At 48.9% G+C, this 14,966-nt stretch overlaps 1 protein-coding gene across 3 annotated transcripts in view; it reads left to right on the plus strand.

Moving 5' to 3' along the window:
- The window catches only part of MEGF11 (multiple EGF like domains 11), a 363,230-nt gene that overhangs the window by 272,024 nt on the left and 76,240 nt on the right, over positions 1 to 14,966 (plus strand). For all 3 annotated transcript variants that reach the window (XM_061182006.1, XM_061182004.1, XM_061182005.1), the window contains exons 6-7: positions 13,086 to 13,332; positions 14,569 to 14,689. In XM_061182006.1, coding sequence (XP_061037989.1) covers positions 13,086 to 13,332; positions 14,569 to 14,689 — 368 coding nt within the window. The remainder of the gene's footprint in view (positions 1 to 13,085; positions 13,333 to 14,568; positions 14,690 to 14,966) is intronic.

A 14,966-nucleotide genomic window follows, 5' to 3' on the forward strand; every position in this document is an offset into this window, starting at 1 on the left:
TGGGAGACGCTGAGGCCTGGAAGGGTGGTACCTTCCTTGCCCAAGGCCTGTGACAGAGCCAGAGAGAGGCTCTTCCACTAGACTAGACCTCACTGTTTGTAGCAAGTCGGAGTGAGGGGGGCGATGGGAAATGGTGGACAAGGCTGTGGAATGAGTTCACGCCTCATGGGCGTGGACCCCATGACCTTCCTGTGTCCTTTCCTGCTCTGCCTGTTTAAGTTCATCTCCCTCAGAGCCCACATCTGGGGGTCCCAGTCCCACACCGAAGAGTTTCACCAAATTCCCTTTGATTCCCAGCTGCCCCTCCCCCTCCTCAGCCTGGGGTTTGCTCAGGAGCTTTCAAAGGGAGGTGAGAGCTGGGCCCTGCTGGGGAGGGGTGCAGGCCTGGGCAGCGGGTCCCCTGGTGGGTCTGTGGTGTCTTTGCCGCCTTTGAAAGGCTCTTCCAAAGCGGTAATTCCTTTGTGCGCAGACGTGATTTATGAGGCTTTCTAGGCAAATTGTGGAGATAAATTGTGGTCTTTGGGGCTGGGAAGCTTCAAAGGCAGTGATGCAGGAAGATCAGAGGGTGCTGGGCCGCCAGGAGCTGGGCCCTCATTAAAAGCCTCTGGTATTGGGGGGAAGGGGGGTTAGGTTTTGAGCAGAGCTGAGGACAGACTAGCTCAGGCCGGCCCCTGGGTCCATTTGGGGCACCCACAGCTTAGAGAAGGGAGGGACAGGGCAGGGAGTCCACGGAGCTGGCACCAGCCTCTGCTCAGCCTAGCCCAGGGACTTTGCAGGCACGCGGTCTCACCCCCCGGCCTCTCACTGATGACCTGGACCTTCCCCTTCCCCTCTGGTCTCAATATCCCCTCTGTACGAGAACAGCATAGGCGTAAATGAACTCTAGTGTTCCAGCTCTGCGATGCCTCCCACTCGATGCTCTGTGGTTCAAGGCCCTGTTGTCAAATGTGCCCATTTGAGAAACAGGCCAGAGATCACACTGGCTCTGAGGTGACGGACGAGTCACCTAACCACACCTGACCTTGGTTCCTTCCCCTGAAGAATGCGGATAATCATAGCTATGCAGAGGAACCATGGCTTAAACTGAACAAGTACAATACCTACTGCAAAGTACCTAATACCTAGTTTTCTTCCCCATCGCCTGTCTACACAGTGTCATGGCATACTATATCTGGGGCGGTCTCTGTGAAGTTGATAAATTTGACTTCCACACCTTCCCATCTCCTCTCTCTGAAAGCAGGTTAACATACATGCACACACCCCCTTCCTAATCTGGCGCCCAGGTCTGCTAATTGCTGCTTGGATATTAACAGATAACTGGGGTATTAATGCCCCGTGATGTGACTCACACCCCCCCCCCGCCCACACACACACCCTTACACAAACATGGGATGATGTGCAATTTAATAGGGGATTCCTGAAAACGCTGAAGGATGGAGTCCTAATGGTACAATGCCAGGAAGACTCAGCGATATCTAGAAGCAAGGGTCTGGTGCTGGTTTCCAGATGCATCCATCCACAGAGAGATATAGGGCACTGATTAAATGGAGTTACTGAATCTCCCCACTCCCTCCTCATATTTTGATGGCGTGATGTCTGGTTAAAATGGACTTGGTTGCCTGGAGCTGTGGTCGAGGCTGCGGCAATGGACATGAGGAAGGTAATGAGCTGAAGCCACTGACTCTGCTCAGGGCATTTTAATGTACCTACTGGCTCCATTCCCCCTGCCCTGCTCCCCAAGACCCGACCAGCTCCCAGGCCCCCTGGCCTGGGTGCTCTTCTAGTTGTAGCTGCCCCAGCAACAGCCTTCCCAGCACCCCTCCATCATCCCCTGTTCTGATGGGTCAGTGTTTCCCATTTGCTTGTCTGTTTTTCCAATCAGCCCCTAGAACATAATGGGTGCTCAACAATTGTTTGACAAGTGAATAAATGAGCATAACTCATCCCCCAAAAGCTGGTGTGGTGGGATGGAAAGAGCTTTAGATCGACATGGCCAGCTAGTTTCAAATCTAGCTCTCCAGTGTATTAGCTGTGTGACCACAGGCAAGTCACTTGGCCCCTCTGATCAGTTTCCTGACTTGGAAAATGTAGGGGGTACACAAGATGCCCTCTGAAACCGAAGGCTAAGAAAACCAGTCTTTGACTCTCAGCTCTGCCTTTTGCAATTCAGGGTGTTTTGCCCCTGAGAGGACATTTCTAAATATCTGGAGACATTTTTGGTTGTCACAATTGTGTGTATGGGGTGCTACTGGCATCCAGTGGGTAGAGGCCAGGGATGCTGCTAAACACCCTACAATGCACAGATGCCCCCACAACAAAGAATTTTCTGGCCCAAAATGTCAATCATGCTGAGACTGAGAAACCCTGATTTACTTATTTCATGTCTCTGAGCCTCAGTTTTCTGAATTGAAAAATGGGATAATAATCCACCTCACATGGTTTGTCTCAAATCCTCTTTGAAACAAGGCAAGGTATGAACAAATGGCACAGGCTTAGTAAGAGGATTAAATGACACAACCCCTATGAGGACACAGCTCGTCCATAGGAAGCTCACAGGGTTAGGGTTTTGCCTATGTATGTGTTTAGTCCTCCACCCCTGCCACCCTCGAGGACCAGTGGGACGTGGAGGGGCAGCCTGCGTTCCATGCACCCATGGTGAATTCTGCCTGCCCTTGGAGGCTTGAGGGAGATATAGACAGTGTGGTTAAATAACACAGAGTAACAAGTGTAATAACTAGATCACTAAGAGCTAATGATACATCATTATAATTCTGTGCTGTCAGCATCTGCTAGGCTTAGGGACTGTGTCAGGAGATTTGGGTTTTAATCTACAGCACCTTGGTCTATTAATATTTAATTCCAGCAATTTAAGTGGTGGAGAGATAGGGGTCAGAGCCATGGCTCAGCTCAGAGCCTGGGTAACCACCTTGAAATTTTCTTTCCACACAAGGGCAAGCATGCCATCTACCCTGTCTCCTCTGGCCTGTTTCTCAAGTGGGGACATTGAGTAACAGAGCACAGAATCCCACAATATCAGAATGGGAAGAGATCCCAGCGTATACCTACTGGTGTTTCTTTTTCTTTTTTTCTTTTCCATTATTGTTTATCACAGGATATTGAGTATAGTTCCCTGTGCTATACAGTAGGACCTTGATGTTTATCTATTCTATATATAATAGTTTGCATCTGCTAGTCCTAAACTCGCAATCCAACCCTCCCCCACCCCATACTGGTGTTTCTTAATGCGGACACCACTGGCACTTGGAGGGCATAGTTCTTCATTGTGCAGGACTGTCCCTGATCATTTGTGACAACCTAATCCCTCCCTCCCCCTATTTCCAGGTGCCCTCTTTGGGAGGGTGACCTACTCCAAGCAAGAACCACTGATCCAAATCTGTCATTTTACACATCTAAACACAGAGGCCCAGAGAGGGGAGGGGGCTGCCCAAGATTGCCCAGCGTTGGCTCCGACCCACGCTTCGATGCTCCCTCAAAATTGCAGCTTGGGTCTGGAAAAAGTGGAGGGGCTTGGCCTTTGAGGATTTGCCTGTGCTTCTTTTTATGTAAAGTTATTTATTTTATTTAATTTATTTTTGGCTGTGTTGGGTCTTCGTTGCTGCGCACGGGCTTTCTCTGGTTGCGGCAAGCGGGGGCTACTCTTCGTTGCGGTGCACGGGCTTCTCGTTGCGGTGACTTCTAAGTGCGCGGGCTCAATAGTTGTGGCTCGCGAGCTCTAGAGCGCAGGCTCAGAAGTTGTGGTGCACGGGCTTAGCTGCTCCGTGGCACACGGGATCCTCCCGGACCAGGGATCGAACCCGTGTCCCCTGCATTGGCAGGCGGATTCTTAACCACTGCGCCACCAGGGAAGTCCCTGCCTGTGCTTTTATTGGAGTAAGTCAGTTGACAAATGGCCTCGCTCACTGGGAAGTCACTTTATTTAGCAGCTGAAATGGTTTCCAGTGGCCGCTGCTCTGTCTCTGCCTCCAAGCCTGCTGCTTTGTAAACTCAGGAGCAATCCCATGACCTGGCAGCTCCCCCACTTCTTCTCAGGGTGGACGGGGGCATGGGCCATTCCTGGGAGATGCTCTGACTGTGTCAAGCCTTTCCACTGCTAAGGTTGCGCTGTGGGGGCCTTGGCCCAGACTCTGGTACAGGCCGGGGCAGCTCAGGGCCATTGCATTCCAGATTCCTTTCTACCCCTTGACCTTCACATCAATGGCCAGTCTCCCTCCTTGCTGAGTCTCAGGATTGCCGTCTCTGGAATGGGAGGAATCGTCCATCTCTCCCACCCCACCCCCCCAAGACTCAGCATCCTCCTGCCCATCTCCCTGAGAGGACCAGTGAGAACGCAGATCACCAGAAAGACAGTAGTTCTCATCTGCTGAGCTTTTTAAAAGGACCTGTCCTTGGGCTCCACCACTCCAGAATAATTAAATCAGAATGTCCAGGGCTGAAGCCCAGGCATGAGAGGTTTTTAAAACCTCCAGGATGGTGCTGATGAGCAGCTAGGCCAAGGACCACTGTCTGAGGATGTGGATCCCCAAGAGCGGCTGGGAGGAGGCTCTTTGGTCACTGGAGAAGGGCTGGCCAAGCCCCCTGGTCAGCATGGCCGATGGCTCTTCCTGTCCCCAGCTCTGGGCTGGACGCTGGGTGAGACTGTGTGTGCATGTGGGGGGCAGGGACAGCTGCAAACAAGAACTCGCCCCAGGGCCTTCCCTGCTGGGGCAGTGGTTAAGAATCCGCCCACCAATGCAGGGGACACGGGTTCGATCCCTGGTCCAGGAAGATCCCACATGCCGCGGAGCAACTAAGCCCGTGACCACGACTACTGAGTTCGTGTGCCACAACTACTGAAGCCCGTGTGCTGCAACTACTGAAGCCCGCGTGCCATGAGAAGCCCACGCACCACAACAAAGGGTAGCCCCCGCTCGCCACAATTAGAGAAAGCCCGTGCGCAGCAACGAAGACCCAACGCAGCCAAAAAATAAATAGTTAAAATAAAATAAATTAAAAAAAAAAAAGAACGCACCCAGGTCCCCATGCTGTAACCCACGGGGACTCCAAGGCTAGTAGAGGAGATTGGACACAAGACACCTAAAGCTACTTATATAGAAGTGGTGACAAAAAAACAATGGTCAACCAAGTTATTGCTCCAAATGGAGAAAGTCAACAAAGGCATAAAAACATAGCAAGTTGTGCCTTTAATAAGTGATCTTCAGGGACTCCAAAAGATACTTGGACATGCATGTTCACAGCAGCATTATTCACAGTAGCCAAACGGTGGAAACAACCCAAGTGTCCCTCAAGAGATGCATGGATAAACAAAATGTGGCATACTTATATAATAGAACACTATTCAATCATAAAAAGGAATGAAGTACAGATATATGCTACATCATGGATGAACCTTGAAAACATTATGTTAAGTGAAAGAAGCCAGACACAAAGGACTAATATTGTATGATTCCACTTATGCGAAATATCTAGACGAAGCAAATTCATAGAGACAGAAAGTAGATTAGAAGTTTCCAGAATGGAGGAGGGAATGGGGAATTATTACTTAATGGTTCCAGAGTTCCAGTTTGGGGTGATGGAAAAGTTTTGGAAATAGTGGTGACAGCTGCTTAACACCGTGAGTCTAATTAATGCCACTGAATTGATTGTACACTTAAAAATGATTCAAATGGCAAAATGTATGTTATACATGTTTTATCACAGTTGGAAAAGTTCAGAAGAAATAAATTATCTTAACTGAAGAGGATAAAATTATGGGAAGTAGGGCCAGTCATGAAAAACCTGGGCCCTATGACCACCACCTCCACATGAACCAATCCCTGGATAAGGCCTTTGTGGAAAATGAGCCCCTGCTCTCACATCTCCCTGTGACGTCTAAGCCCAGGCTGACCACCAACATCCCACATCCCCTCTTCCATCAACAGCAGGCCACACCCAGTAGAACAGCAGGGGTTAGAGCTCAGACAGCCAGTCACTCCCCAGCTGGGTGACCTTGGACAAGGTAGTTAACCTCCCTGGGCCTCTGTTTCCTAATCTGCAAAATGGGGATAAGAATAGCACCCGCGTTAAAGGGGTTGCTGTGAGAATTAAATGAGAAAATTTACTTTATGCCTTTATCTCATGGCCTGGCACATATTAACCGCCCTTTCAAGTGGACTTACAAATTTGAAAGCGTGTCTGTGGTGAAGGTGGGTGGTGAAGGGAGAGATGTAGCCACTCCCCTTGTGGGGGTGAGGGAGTACCCAAGCCTGGGCCCTGCAGAAAGGATAGGTCAGCTGGGAGATGCGCAGGCTGGGAAGGGCGAGAGGTGGCCGGATTAAAGGACCAGAACAAGCCAGGCCACAGACTTTTGGGTGGCCTAAGCCCTTACTCGCTGCCCAGAGAAGATCCGCCCACTTGAAAAAATCAGCCAAAGCCAAATATAATTAGGAAGGAGCATCTGTGACAGAAATTTAAAAAGTCTGTGAGGGGCTGACATTCTGGGGCCAAATTAGAAAGAGTTTGCAATTGTCTGTGAAATAATGCAAAGTCCTGTTGTAATTTTAATGGTGATAGTTTTTATTCACCTTCAACAGGGTAGATAACTGACTCACTGCCTCATTTCTCTGTCATTGCTAGGGAATGAGGTGTTTTTAAGTGGATTTTCTAAGATAACTGAAGCTTATCCCTGTGAACCCTAACTTTTTTTTTTTCACTTAATCACTGTAGGGGGAAGGTCTATGGAATGGATTACACACTTCCCTGCTTCCTTAATCAGAATATTCTAATTGAATGGAACCTCTTCCTGTCAATTTTGATATGAGGGATTATTTCTTCCTATGTTAGTGACTCCAAGTTGCTTTGCTTTTTTAGTCTAAAAATGTTTTCTGTTTATTTCCGTCAGTTTCTAATGTGCATAGAGCTCTTTTTGGAGGGGGGGAGCCCCATAAAACACACATACACAGATGTAAACACAAGCATATACAGTGTGCGCGTGCATGCACACACACACTCACACACACACTCTCTCTCTCTCTCTCTCACACACACACACACACACACACACACACAAACCATCTAGTCTGAGAACCCAGATTGTCGGACTTAATGGAATTTCATTTCCACGTGCTTCTCTAATGCCCTGAACTGCCTTATCATGGCACTTTCACAGCGTTCTGTAAATGCTGTTCCCGCGGCTCTGTCCCCGCTAGACTGTGCACTCCAAGAGGGCGGGACAGTTTCTGCCACTAGCAGGTGCTTAGTAAATGTCTGTCAAATGGATGAGTAGAACGGCAGAAGCACCCAAGTGTGAGGGCATCAGTCAGTAGGTGAATGGGTTTTGAATGCCTTCCTGGATGTTCCTTAGCCACCTCAAAACACAGTGAGCAAAATTAACCTCATCCTTTTCCCCCAAGTGTTTGCTCTTCCCCTTGTGTTTCCATAAAGTATGTGGCGCCAGCATCCACCCAGCAGCCTAAGCCAAAGCTAGGGTACCAACCTCCCTCTCTCTTCTTCCCTGAGCACCCTGTCAGTCACCCCGTCCTTGCTGATTCAACCTCATAAACTCAGCTGAAATCTGTCCCCTTGCCTCCATCCCAAATGCTACTACCTTAGTCAAGGCCACCATCATCTCCTTCCCATTATAACAGCCAGGCGCACAACCCCACCCCGACTCCATGTCTCCTGCCCACATATCTATTCTCACCAGACCAATCTTTCAGCAGCCACACCTGGTCTTGTCAGTCCTCCACTTAGGACATATTCAGAGCCTCCCGGCCCTTGTACGAAGTCTGCCCTCCTTAACATGGCTCACAAAGCCCTTGGACCTGGTACCCAGCCCAGGAATCGACCTCACCTTGTACCTTGGTCTCCCTGAAAGTCTACACTCCAGACACACATATCTTTTTTTCATTTTCCCTCACATTCGTGCTTTTTCCCCATTCCAAATGTTTATATACATTATTTCCTCCGCCTAGATTCATTCCCCACCCTCACCCCTCCTTCAGGTCTTTTCTTTGAAGACATCTTCCCTAACCATCCCTGTCTGGGTTCAGACCTGCCTGCGTCTTCCTCTGATGCCCTGAATGACCCCAATTATAGCCCTTCTGCAGTCAGCCTTAAATGCTGCTCCCGTTCCTCTGTCCCCACCCATTATACACTCCAAGAGGGCGGGACACTTTCTGGCCCTCGCAGGTGCTTGGTTGAATGAACGAGTAGAAGAACGAAAGCACCCAAGTGTTGGTGCATGGGCTTCATGACAATATCCAGCTCCCTTATCAGAGGCATAGTTTTGCTTCTTACTGGGTTTGGTTGTGACAGAGTGAATGGAGGTCCTGTCTGATAAGCAAAGCATAACTGTCTGCCCTGGGATGCACCAAGGGCAAACTGGCTGTGGACTCCAACAGTTCAGTACAGAGCCAAGGTCTGAGGGCAGTGACTATGCCAGCACAATGAGGGGAATCCCTTGTTCTGGGTCCCAGGGCTGTTCATAGTGATGAGTGGGGAGGATGTGGCTAGTCTCTGTGGTGTCCCAGTCCTCGTGCTTTGCAACTGCCACCTTGTCCCCAATGACATCTCTTAAATCTCTCTCCTCAGAATCATCATTCAGAAAGTGTCACATGCACCTCCAGTGGAGAGTACTGGAGCCAGAAGACCTGGCCTGCCCTTGACTATAACCTTGGGCAATCACATAATCTCTCTGACCCTTTATGTCCCCATCTGTAAAATGGAGAGATAATAAAACCTAATTAACATAGTTTTAAATGTCACAAGTGAGCATTTAAAATGTGGTGGTTATTACTATTACAATGGAGTCACATCATATGTACATTAAACTCATGCAAATTTAACTACATATGTTTGACAACAAAAAGAGAGAGAGAAATGATACAGTAGGTAATTCTGCTGTCTTTCTACTCACTTAGTAAATCTCCCAGAGAGAAGGTGACGTGGCAGACGCCGGACTGCTGGGTGCTCCATCACTGTCTGTCCTGTGAGCCTCTTTCAGTGTGAGTGCAGGTTATAATGATAACTGGACTCAATTCTTTAAATTGAGATATAATTGACATATAACATTATATTAGTTTCAGGTTACAACATAATGATTCAACATCTGTATATATTGCGAAATGATCACCACTCTAAGTCTAGTTAACATCACACAGTTACAGTTGTTTTTTTCTTATGATGAGACCTTTTAAGATCTTCTGTCTTAGCAACTCTCAAATATACAATACAGAATTATTAACTATAGTCACCATGCTGTACATTACATCCCCTGAACTCATTTATCTTGTAGCTGGAAGTTTGTACCTTTTGACTACCTTTGCCCCTTTTGCCCACTCCCTACCTCTGACAACCACCAATCTGTTCTCTGTATCTATGAGTTCGATGTTTGTTTGTTTGTTTGTTAGACTCCACATATAAGTGAGATTATATGGTATTTGTCTTTCTCTGTCTGACTTATTTCGCTTAGCATAATGCCCTCAAAATGTCTATCCATATTGTCACAAATGGCAAGATTTCCTCCTTTTTCGTGGCTGAATAATATTCCATTGTGTGGGACTTCCCTGGTGGTGCGGTGGTTAAGAATCTGCCTGCCAATGCAGGGGGCATGGGTTCGAGCCCTGGTCCGGGAAGATCCACATACTGTGGAGCATCTAAGCCTGTGCACCACAACTACTGAGCCTGTGAGCCACAACTACGGAAGCCCATGTGCCACAACTACTGAAGCCCGCATGCCTAGAGCCCGTGCTCCGCAACAAGAGAAGCCATCGCAATGAGAAGCCTGTGCACCACAACAAAGAGTAGCCCCCACTAGCCGCAACTAGAGAAAGCCCATGCGCAGCAACGAAAACCCAACACAGCCATAAATAAATAAATAAAATTATTAAAATAAAATTCCATTGTGTGTATGTGTATATATGTGTGTGTGTATACGTACACACACATACATTTGTGTATACACATTTTTTAATCCATTCATCCATTGATGAACATTTTGGTTGCTTCTGTGTCTTGGCTAGTGTAAATAATGCTGCAATGAACATGGGGGTGCAGATATCTTTTTGAGTTAATGTTTTCATTTCTTTCAGATAAATACCCAGGAGTAGAATTGCTGGATTTTACAGTAGTTCTATTTTTAAGTTTTTGAGGAACCTCCATACTGTTTTCCATACTGACTGCACCAACCTAAATTCCCACCAACAATGCAAAAGGGTTTCTTTTTCTCCACATCCTTGTCAACACTTGTTATTTCTTGTCTTTTAGATAATAGCCAGTCTATCAGGTTTGAGGTGATATCTCAATGTGGATTTTTTTTTTTAATCTATGCATTCTTTTTTTTTTTAATAAGTAAATTATTTATGTATTTATTTTGGCTGCGTTGGGTCTTCATTGCTGCGCGCGGGCTTTCTCTAGTTGCAGCAAGCGGGGGCTACTCTTCATTGCCGTGCGTGGGCTTCTCATTGCGGTGGCTTCTCTTGTTGTGGAGCACGGGCTCTAGGCACACGGGCTTCAGTGGTTGTGGCTCGAGGGCTCTAGAGTGCAGGCTCAGTAATTGTGGCACACGGGCTTAGTTGCTCCGCGGCATGTGGGATCTTCCCGGACCAGGGCTCGAACCCGTGTCCCCTGCATTGGCAGGCAGATTCTTAACCACCGCACCTCCAGGGAAGTCCCCTTAGTGTGGTTTTGATTTGCATTTCCCTGATGGTTATGAGCATCTTTTCAAGTACCTGTTGGTCGTCTGTATGTCTTCTTTGTAAAAATATCTATTCAGATCCTCTACCCATTTTTTAATCAGATTGTTTGTTTGTTTGCTTTTAGTTGTATAAGTTATTTATATATTTTGGATTTTGTCCCATTTGGTAGGTTGCCTTTTCATTTTGTTGATGGTTTCCTTTGCTGTGCAGAAGCTTTTTAGTTTCATGTAGTCCCACTTGTTGATTTTGCTTCAGTTGCCTTTGCTTTTAGTGTCAAATCGAAAAAATCATTCCCAAGACCAATATCAGGGAGCTTACTACCTATGTTTGCTTCTAGGAGTTTTTTGCTTCTGGTCCTAATTCAAGTCTTTAATCCATTTTGAGTTGATTTTTACATATGGTGTAAGATAGGGGTCCAGTTTCATTCTTTTGCATGTGGCTGTCCAGTTTTCCCAACACCATTTATTGAAGAAACTGTCCTTTCCCCATTGTATATTCTTGGCTCCTTTGTCATAAATTAATTGACTATATATGCATGGGTTTCTTTCTGGACTCTGTATTCTGTTCCATTGATCCATGTGTCTGTTTTTATGCCAATATCATACTGTTTGAATTACTATAGCTTTGTAATATAATTTAAAATCAGAAAGTGTGATGCCCCCAGCTTTGTTCATCTTTCTCAAAATTGTTTTGGCTATTGGACTTGGTTTTTGCCTCACTTACTGTAGTACCAGGTGGAAAATGCAGGGTGAGTCTTGCTCAGAATTTGGCAGCTCGATTTGTGTGTGTATATATTTGGGGCACAATGAAGAAGGGATGATGCAAGATAGGGTGATTGGGATTCCAGGCCTAGTGTGGTTCCATCTACTAAAAGTAATGGACAGTTTCCATGACTTTGACCAATTGACCCTGGTCAGCAAGTGGGAAGTATATGCAGGAGGGTTGGTGGGGCTGGTAGAGTGATTCTTCCATCAACCTTTTAGTTTCCAAAGATTCCATGTACTCACTGGCTTCACTAGGACCTTGTGCTTTTGTACATACCCAGCACTCAAGTACCACTGTCTCTTTGCTCATAATGAGCCTGCCCCAGGGACACCTTCCCCAATCCCACTCACCTGCCCCCTTTCCTCTTTGAGTGGCTAAACCCTACAGTCACTGGAGCACAAAGGTCAACTAATCATCTCCCTGACTTCAGGCAGTAGGGTCTCTAGCCATTCCAGTTTGCCCAGCACAGAGGGATTTCTCAGAATGAGGGACTTTCAATGGTGAAACTGGGACAGTTAGTCACTCTGATTGTCAGACAAGGGAGACATCTTTTACAGCCCACTGCAGATGCCTTCTCTTCCAGGAAATGTTGCCTGCTTCCTTAGCTGGGAGCAGTCTTTTTCTCCATGGAACATCTCCTAGTACACTATTTATGCTTGTCCTTGCCTGAACTCCACATGCACCTCTACTCCAGGATTTGAGTGAATGAGGCTATAGTTGAAGGATGTCTTGCTGTTGTGTGTCCTATATGCATCAAGTGAGGGTCAGACTAGGAAGTGGCAGCAGGCTGGGTGACCTACCTGAGGACTGCCATTCAGCCCCTCCCCCCCCCCGCCCCCGCAGAGTGTGAATTTCTGCAAAGCTGGCTCAGATATCACTCTTTGAAACATTTAATTACATATAAAGATCTTCAAGGCTGTCTGTCACCTCCCAGGAAAATATTTCTTTTTTCCTGCTCCTTCTGAAGTTGGCTGCTTGGAAAGTAATGAAATTGAACTGAGGATGAAGGAACCAGGAGGTGTAGGCATTACTGTTAGGGAGACGCGGCATGAAAGAGAGATGCGGGTGGAGGTGGTGACAGGGAGATGGAGCCGAGGGAGGGGCAGGGCGTTAGAAGACTTGTTCACAGAGAGTGAGATGCAAGAGGTGAGAAGAACTAATGTTTCAGGAAGAGATGGAAAGAGAGAGAGATGAGGGCTGGGCTGGGGAGGCACCAAGAAGGGGAGGAGGGTCACGGAGAAGAGGGGAGGCACACTGGAAGAGAAAGGGCCTGGCTGAGAGGAAGAGAGAGCCAACCAAGAAGTTTTAGCAAAGGTAAAATGGCTTGTGGTTCCAGAGTTTCAATACCGGAGAGGGGGCTCTGGAGAGGCGTGGTTGGAATGGAATGACCCCGACTGGGAGACGCGTTGAGGAAAGAAGCTTCTGAGCTTGGATGATTATTTGGGGGTGGAGTGGGGCTTGGCAAGGAGCTGATGGAGCTGTGAAGCGCCAAAGCTTCCATCCAGAAACCCCTTGCCGCCTCCTATCCAGGGAAGAGCAATGCAGGGATGGGAAGGCTGTTCCCAGCCCCCATCCCAAGGAGAGTCCACGGGGATCCCTCTGCCCTGACCCGCTCCTCTCTTGCAGGCTGCGACAGCGACCACTGGGGCCCCCACTGCAGCAACCGGTGCCAGTGCCAAAACGGAGCCCTGTGCAACCCCATCACCGGCGCCTGCGTGTGTGCCGCCGGCTTCCGAGGCTGGCGCTGCGAGGAGCTCTGCGCGCCTGGCACCCACGGCAAGGGCTGCCAGCTGCCGTGCCAGTGCCACCACGGCACCAGCTGCGATCCCCGCACCGGCGAGTGCCTCTGCTCGCCCGGCTATACTGGCGTCTAGTGAGTAAAGCCCGGGGCGGCTGGGAGAGCAGGATCGGGAAACACTTGGAGGGTCAAGATAGTCCTGGCTGTAAAATCTCCTGTGCTCCGACCCCAAGTCCTGCAGAGGCTGAATGCCCGGGCCTCGCCCACACCCTCAGATCCCTGTTGTCCAGGCCCCAGGGTGACTGGTGCGAGCTGGGAGGACACATTTTGATGGAGGCTGTCATGGCCAGAGGAGCTGGCTAACCTCCTCCCAGGAGGCCCTTCCTGGTCCGGGCCCCAGACCTTAGTTTGGAATTCTGATCGTAACCCAAATGCCGTTGTTGACCCTTACAGGCCATTTGAGGCAGAGGGGGGTGAGGGCCCTGGGCAGATATCATGCACAGACTCGGGGAGTTTACTGCGCCTGTTCCTCTTCCCTTACCTTCTCCCCTCAGACCCCAAGCAGCCCCTCACTCCAGTTCCCTGGAGACGGAAGCTGCATGGACAGGAGCCCTCCAAGGCTGCTTAGTTGAGACCCCTTCAGAGGCAAGATTGAAGTTCTCCTCCCCACCCTGTCAAAGGCTCAGTGGCCTCCCCAACAGCCCTAGATCCTGAGGGGACACCCAAGGACTCTGGCTGCAGATACATCTTTGATGGATGTTGTGTGTCCCCTGCCCCAGTGTCTGGCCACAGCTCCAGGGGCAAAACATTGGGCTAAGGCCCAAGACCAAGACCCCAGGCAAATCTTTCCCTGTATCTCAGCAGTGATAGTCCCTGTATAGAAGCCTGTTGTGGTAGCTGAAAGCCTGGAAGAGGGTGGAGGCATGCCCCAGATTCTCCCTCTCTCTGAATTTAGGCAGAATTTGAAGACTGGAGTCATGGCTACGTCTCATGGCCTTTGCTTGTGCTGTTCCTTCTGCCTGGCATGCCCTTCCTCCCCTTCTCCCAGTGAAATTAACTTCACCTCCAAGACTCAAGTGAAATGTCTCCCTCTTAGGGAAGCCTTCCTCAGCTTTCCCTCCCGGTAGAGCACTCTTCTTTACACTGAAAGCACTTAAGTCATCCCACAAGTACTGGCCCAAGCACACAACCTTCCAGTTCATTGTATCTGAGCCCTGTTTTCCCTCTCCTGGCCCTGTGTCTAGTATAGTTCACACTGACTGTGAACTCACTAACTTCTAGGGAGCCCGGGACCCTTGGGACTGGCAGCGCTAGGGCCCTGTGACCTGATCTGCATGCAGCTGCCTCTAACGCCTCTGCTTCCCCATGCAGCTGCGAGGAGCTCTGCCCACCTGGGAGCCACGGGGCTCACTGTGAGCTGCGCTGCCCCTGCCAGAATGGGGGTACCTGCCACCACATCACTGGCGAGTGTGCCTGCCCCCCAGGCTGGATGGTAGGTGGACCTGCAGGATCTGGGTGGGGCTCTGTAAGAGGTCTGAGCATCCCTCACATGCACCCTGGAGGGCTAAATTCCTCTCCCACCCTGAATACCCTGCCTCCTCTTTATGGTCATGGGCATCATTAGACACTGCCAGTTGTGTCATGGACACAGCTTTGAATCCCAGGGCTCCCATCTAAGTGCTGTGTGACCTGAAGCAAGTTACTTAACCTCTCTGAGCCTGTGGTCCCTCGTGTACAAAGGAGTTGAATTATTCTCATAAATTGTCTCT

The sequence above is a fragment of the Eubalaena glacialis genome, chromosome 2 (genome assembly GCF_028564815.1).
Source record: "Eubalaena glacialis isolate mEubGla1 chromosome 2, mEubGla1.1.hap2.+ XY, whole genome shotgun sequence".
Classification (NCBI taxonomy): Eukaryota; Metazoa; Chordata; class Mammalia; order Artiodactyla; family Balaenidae; genus Eubalaena; species Eubalaena glacialis.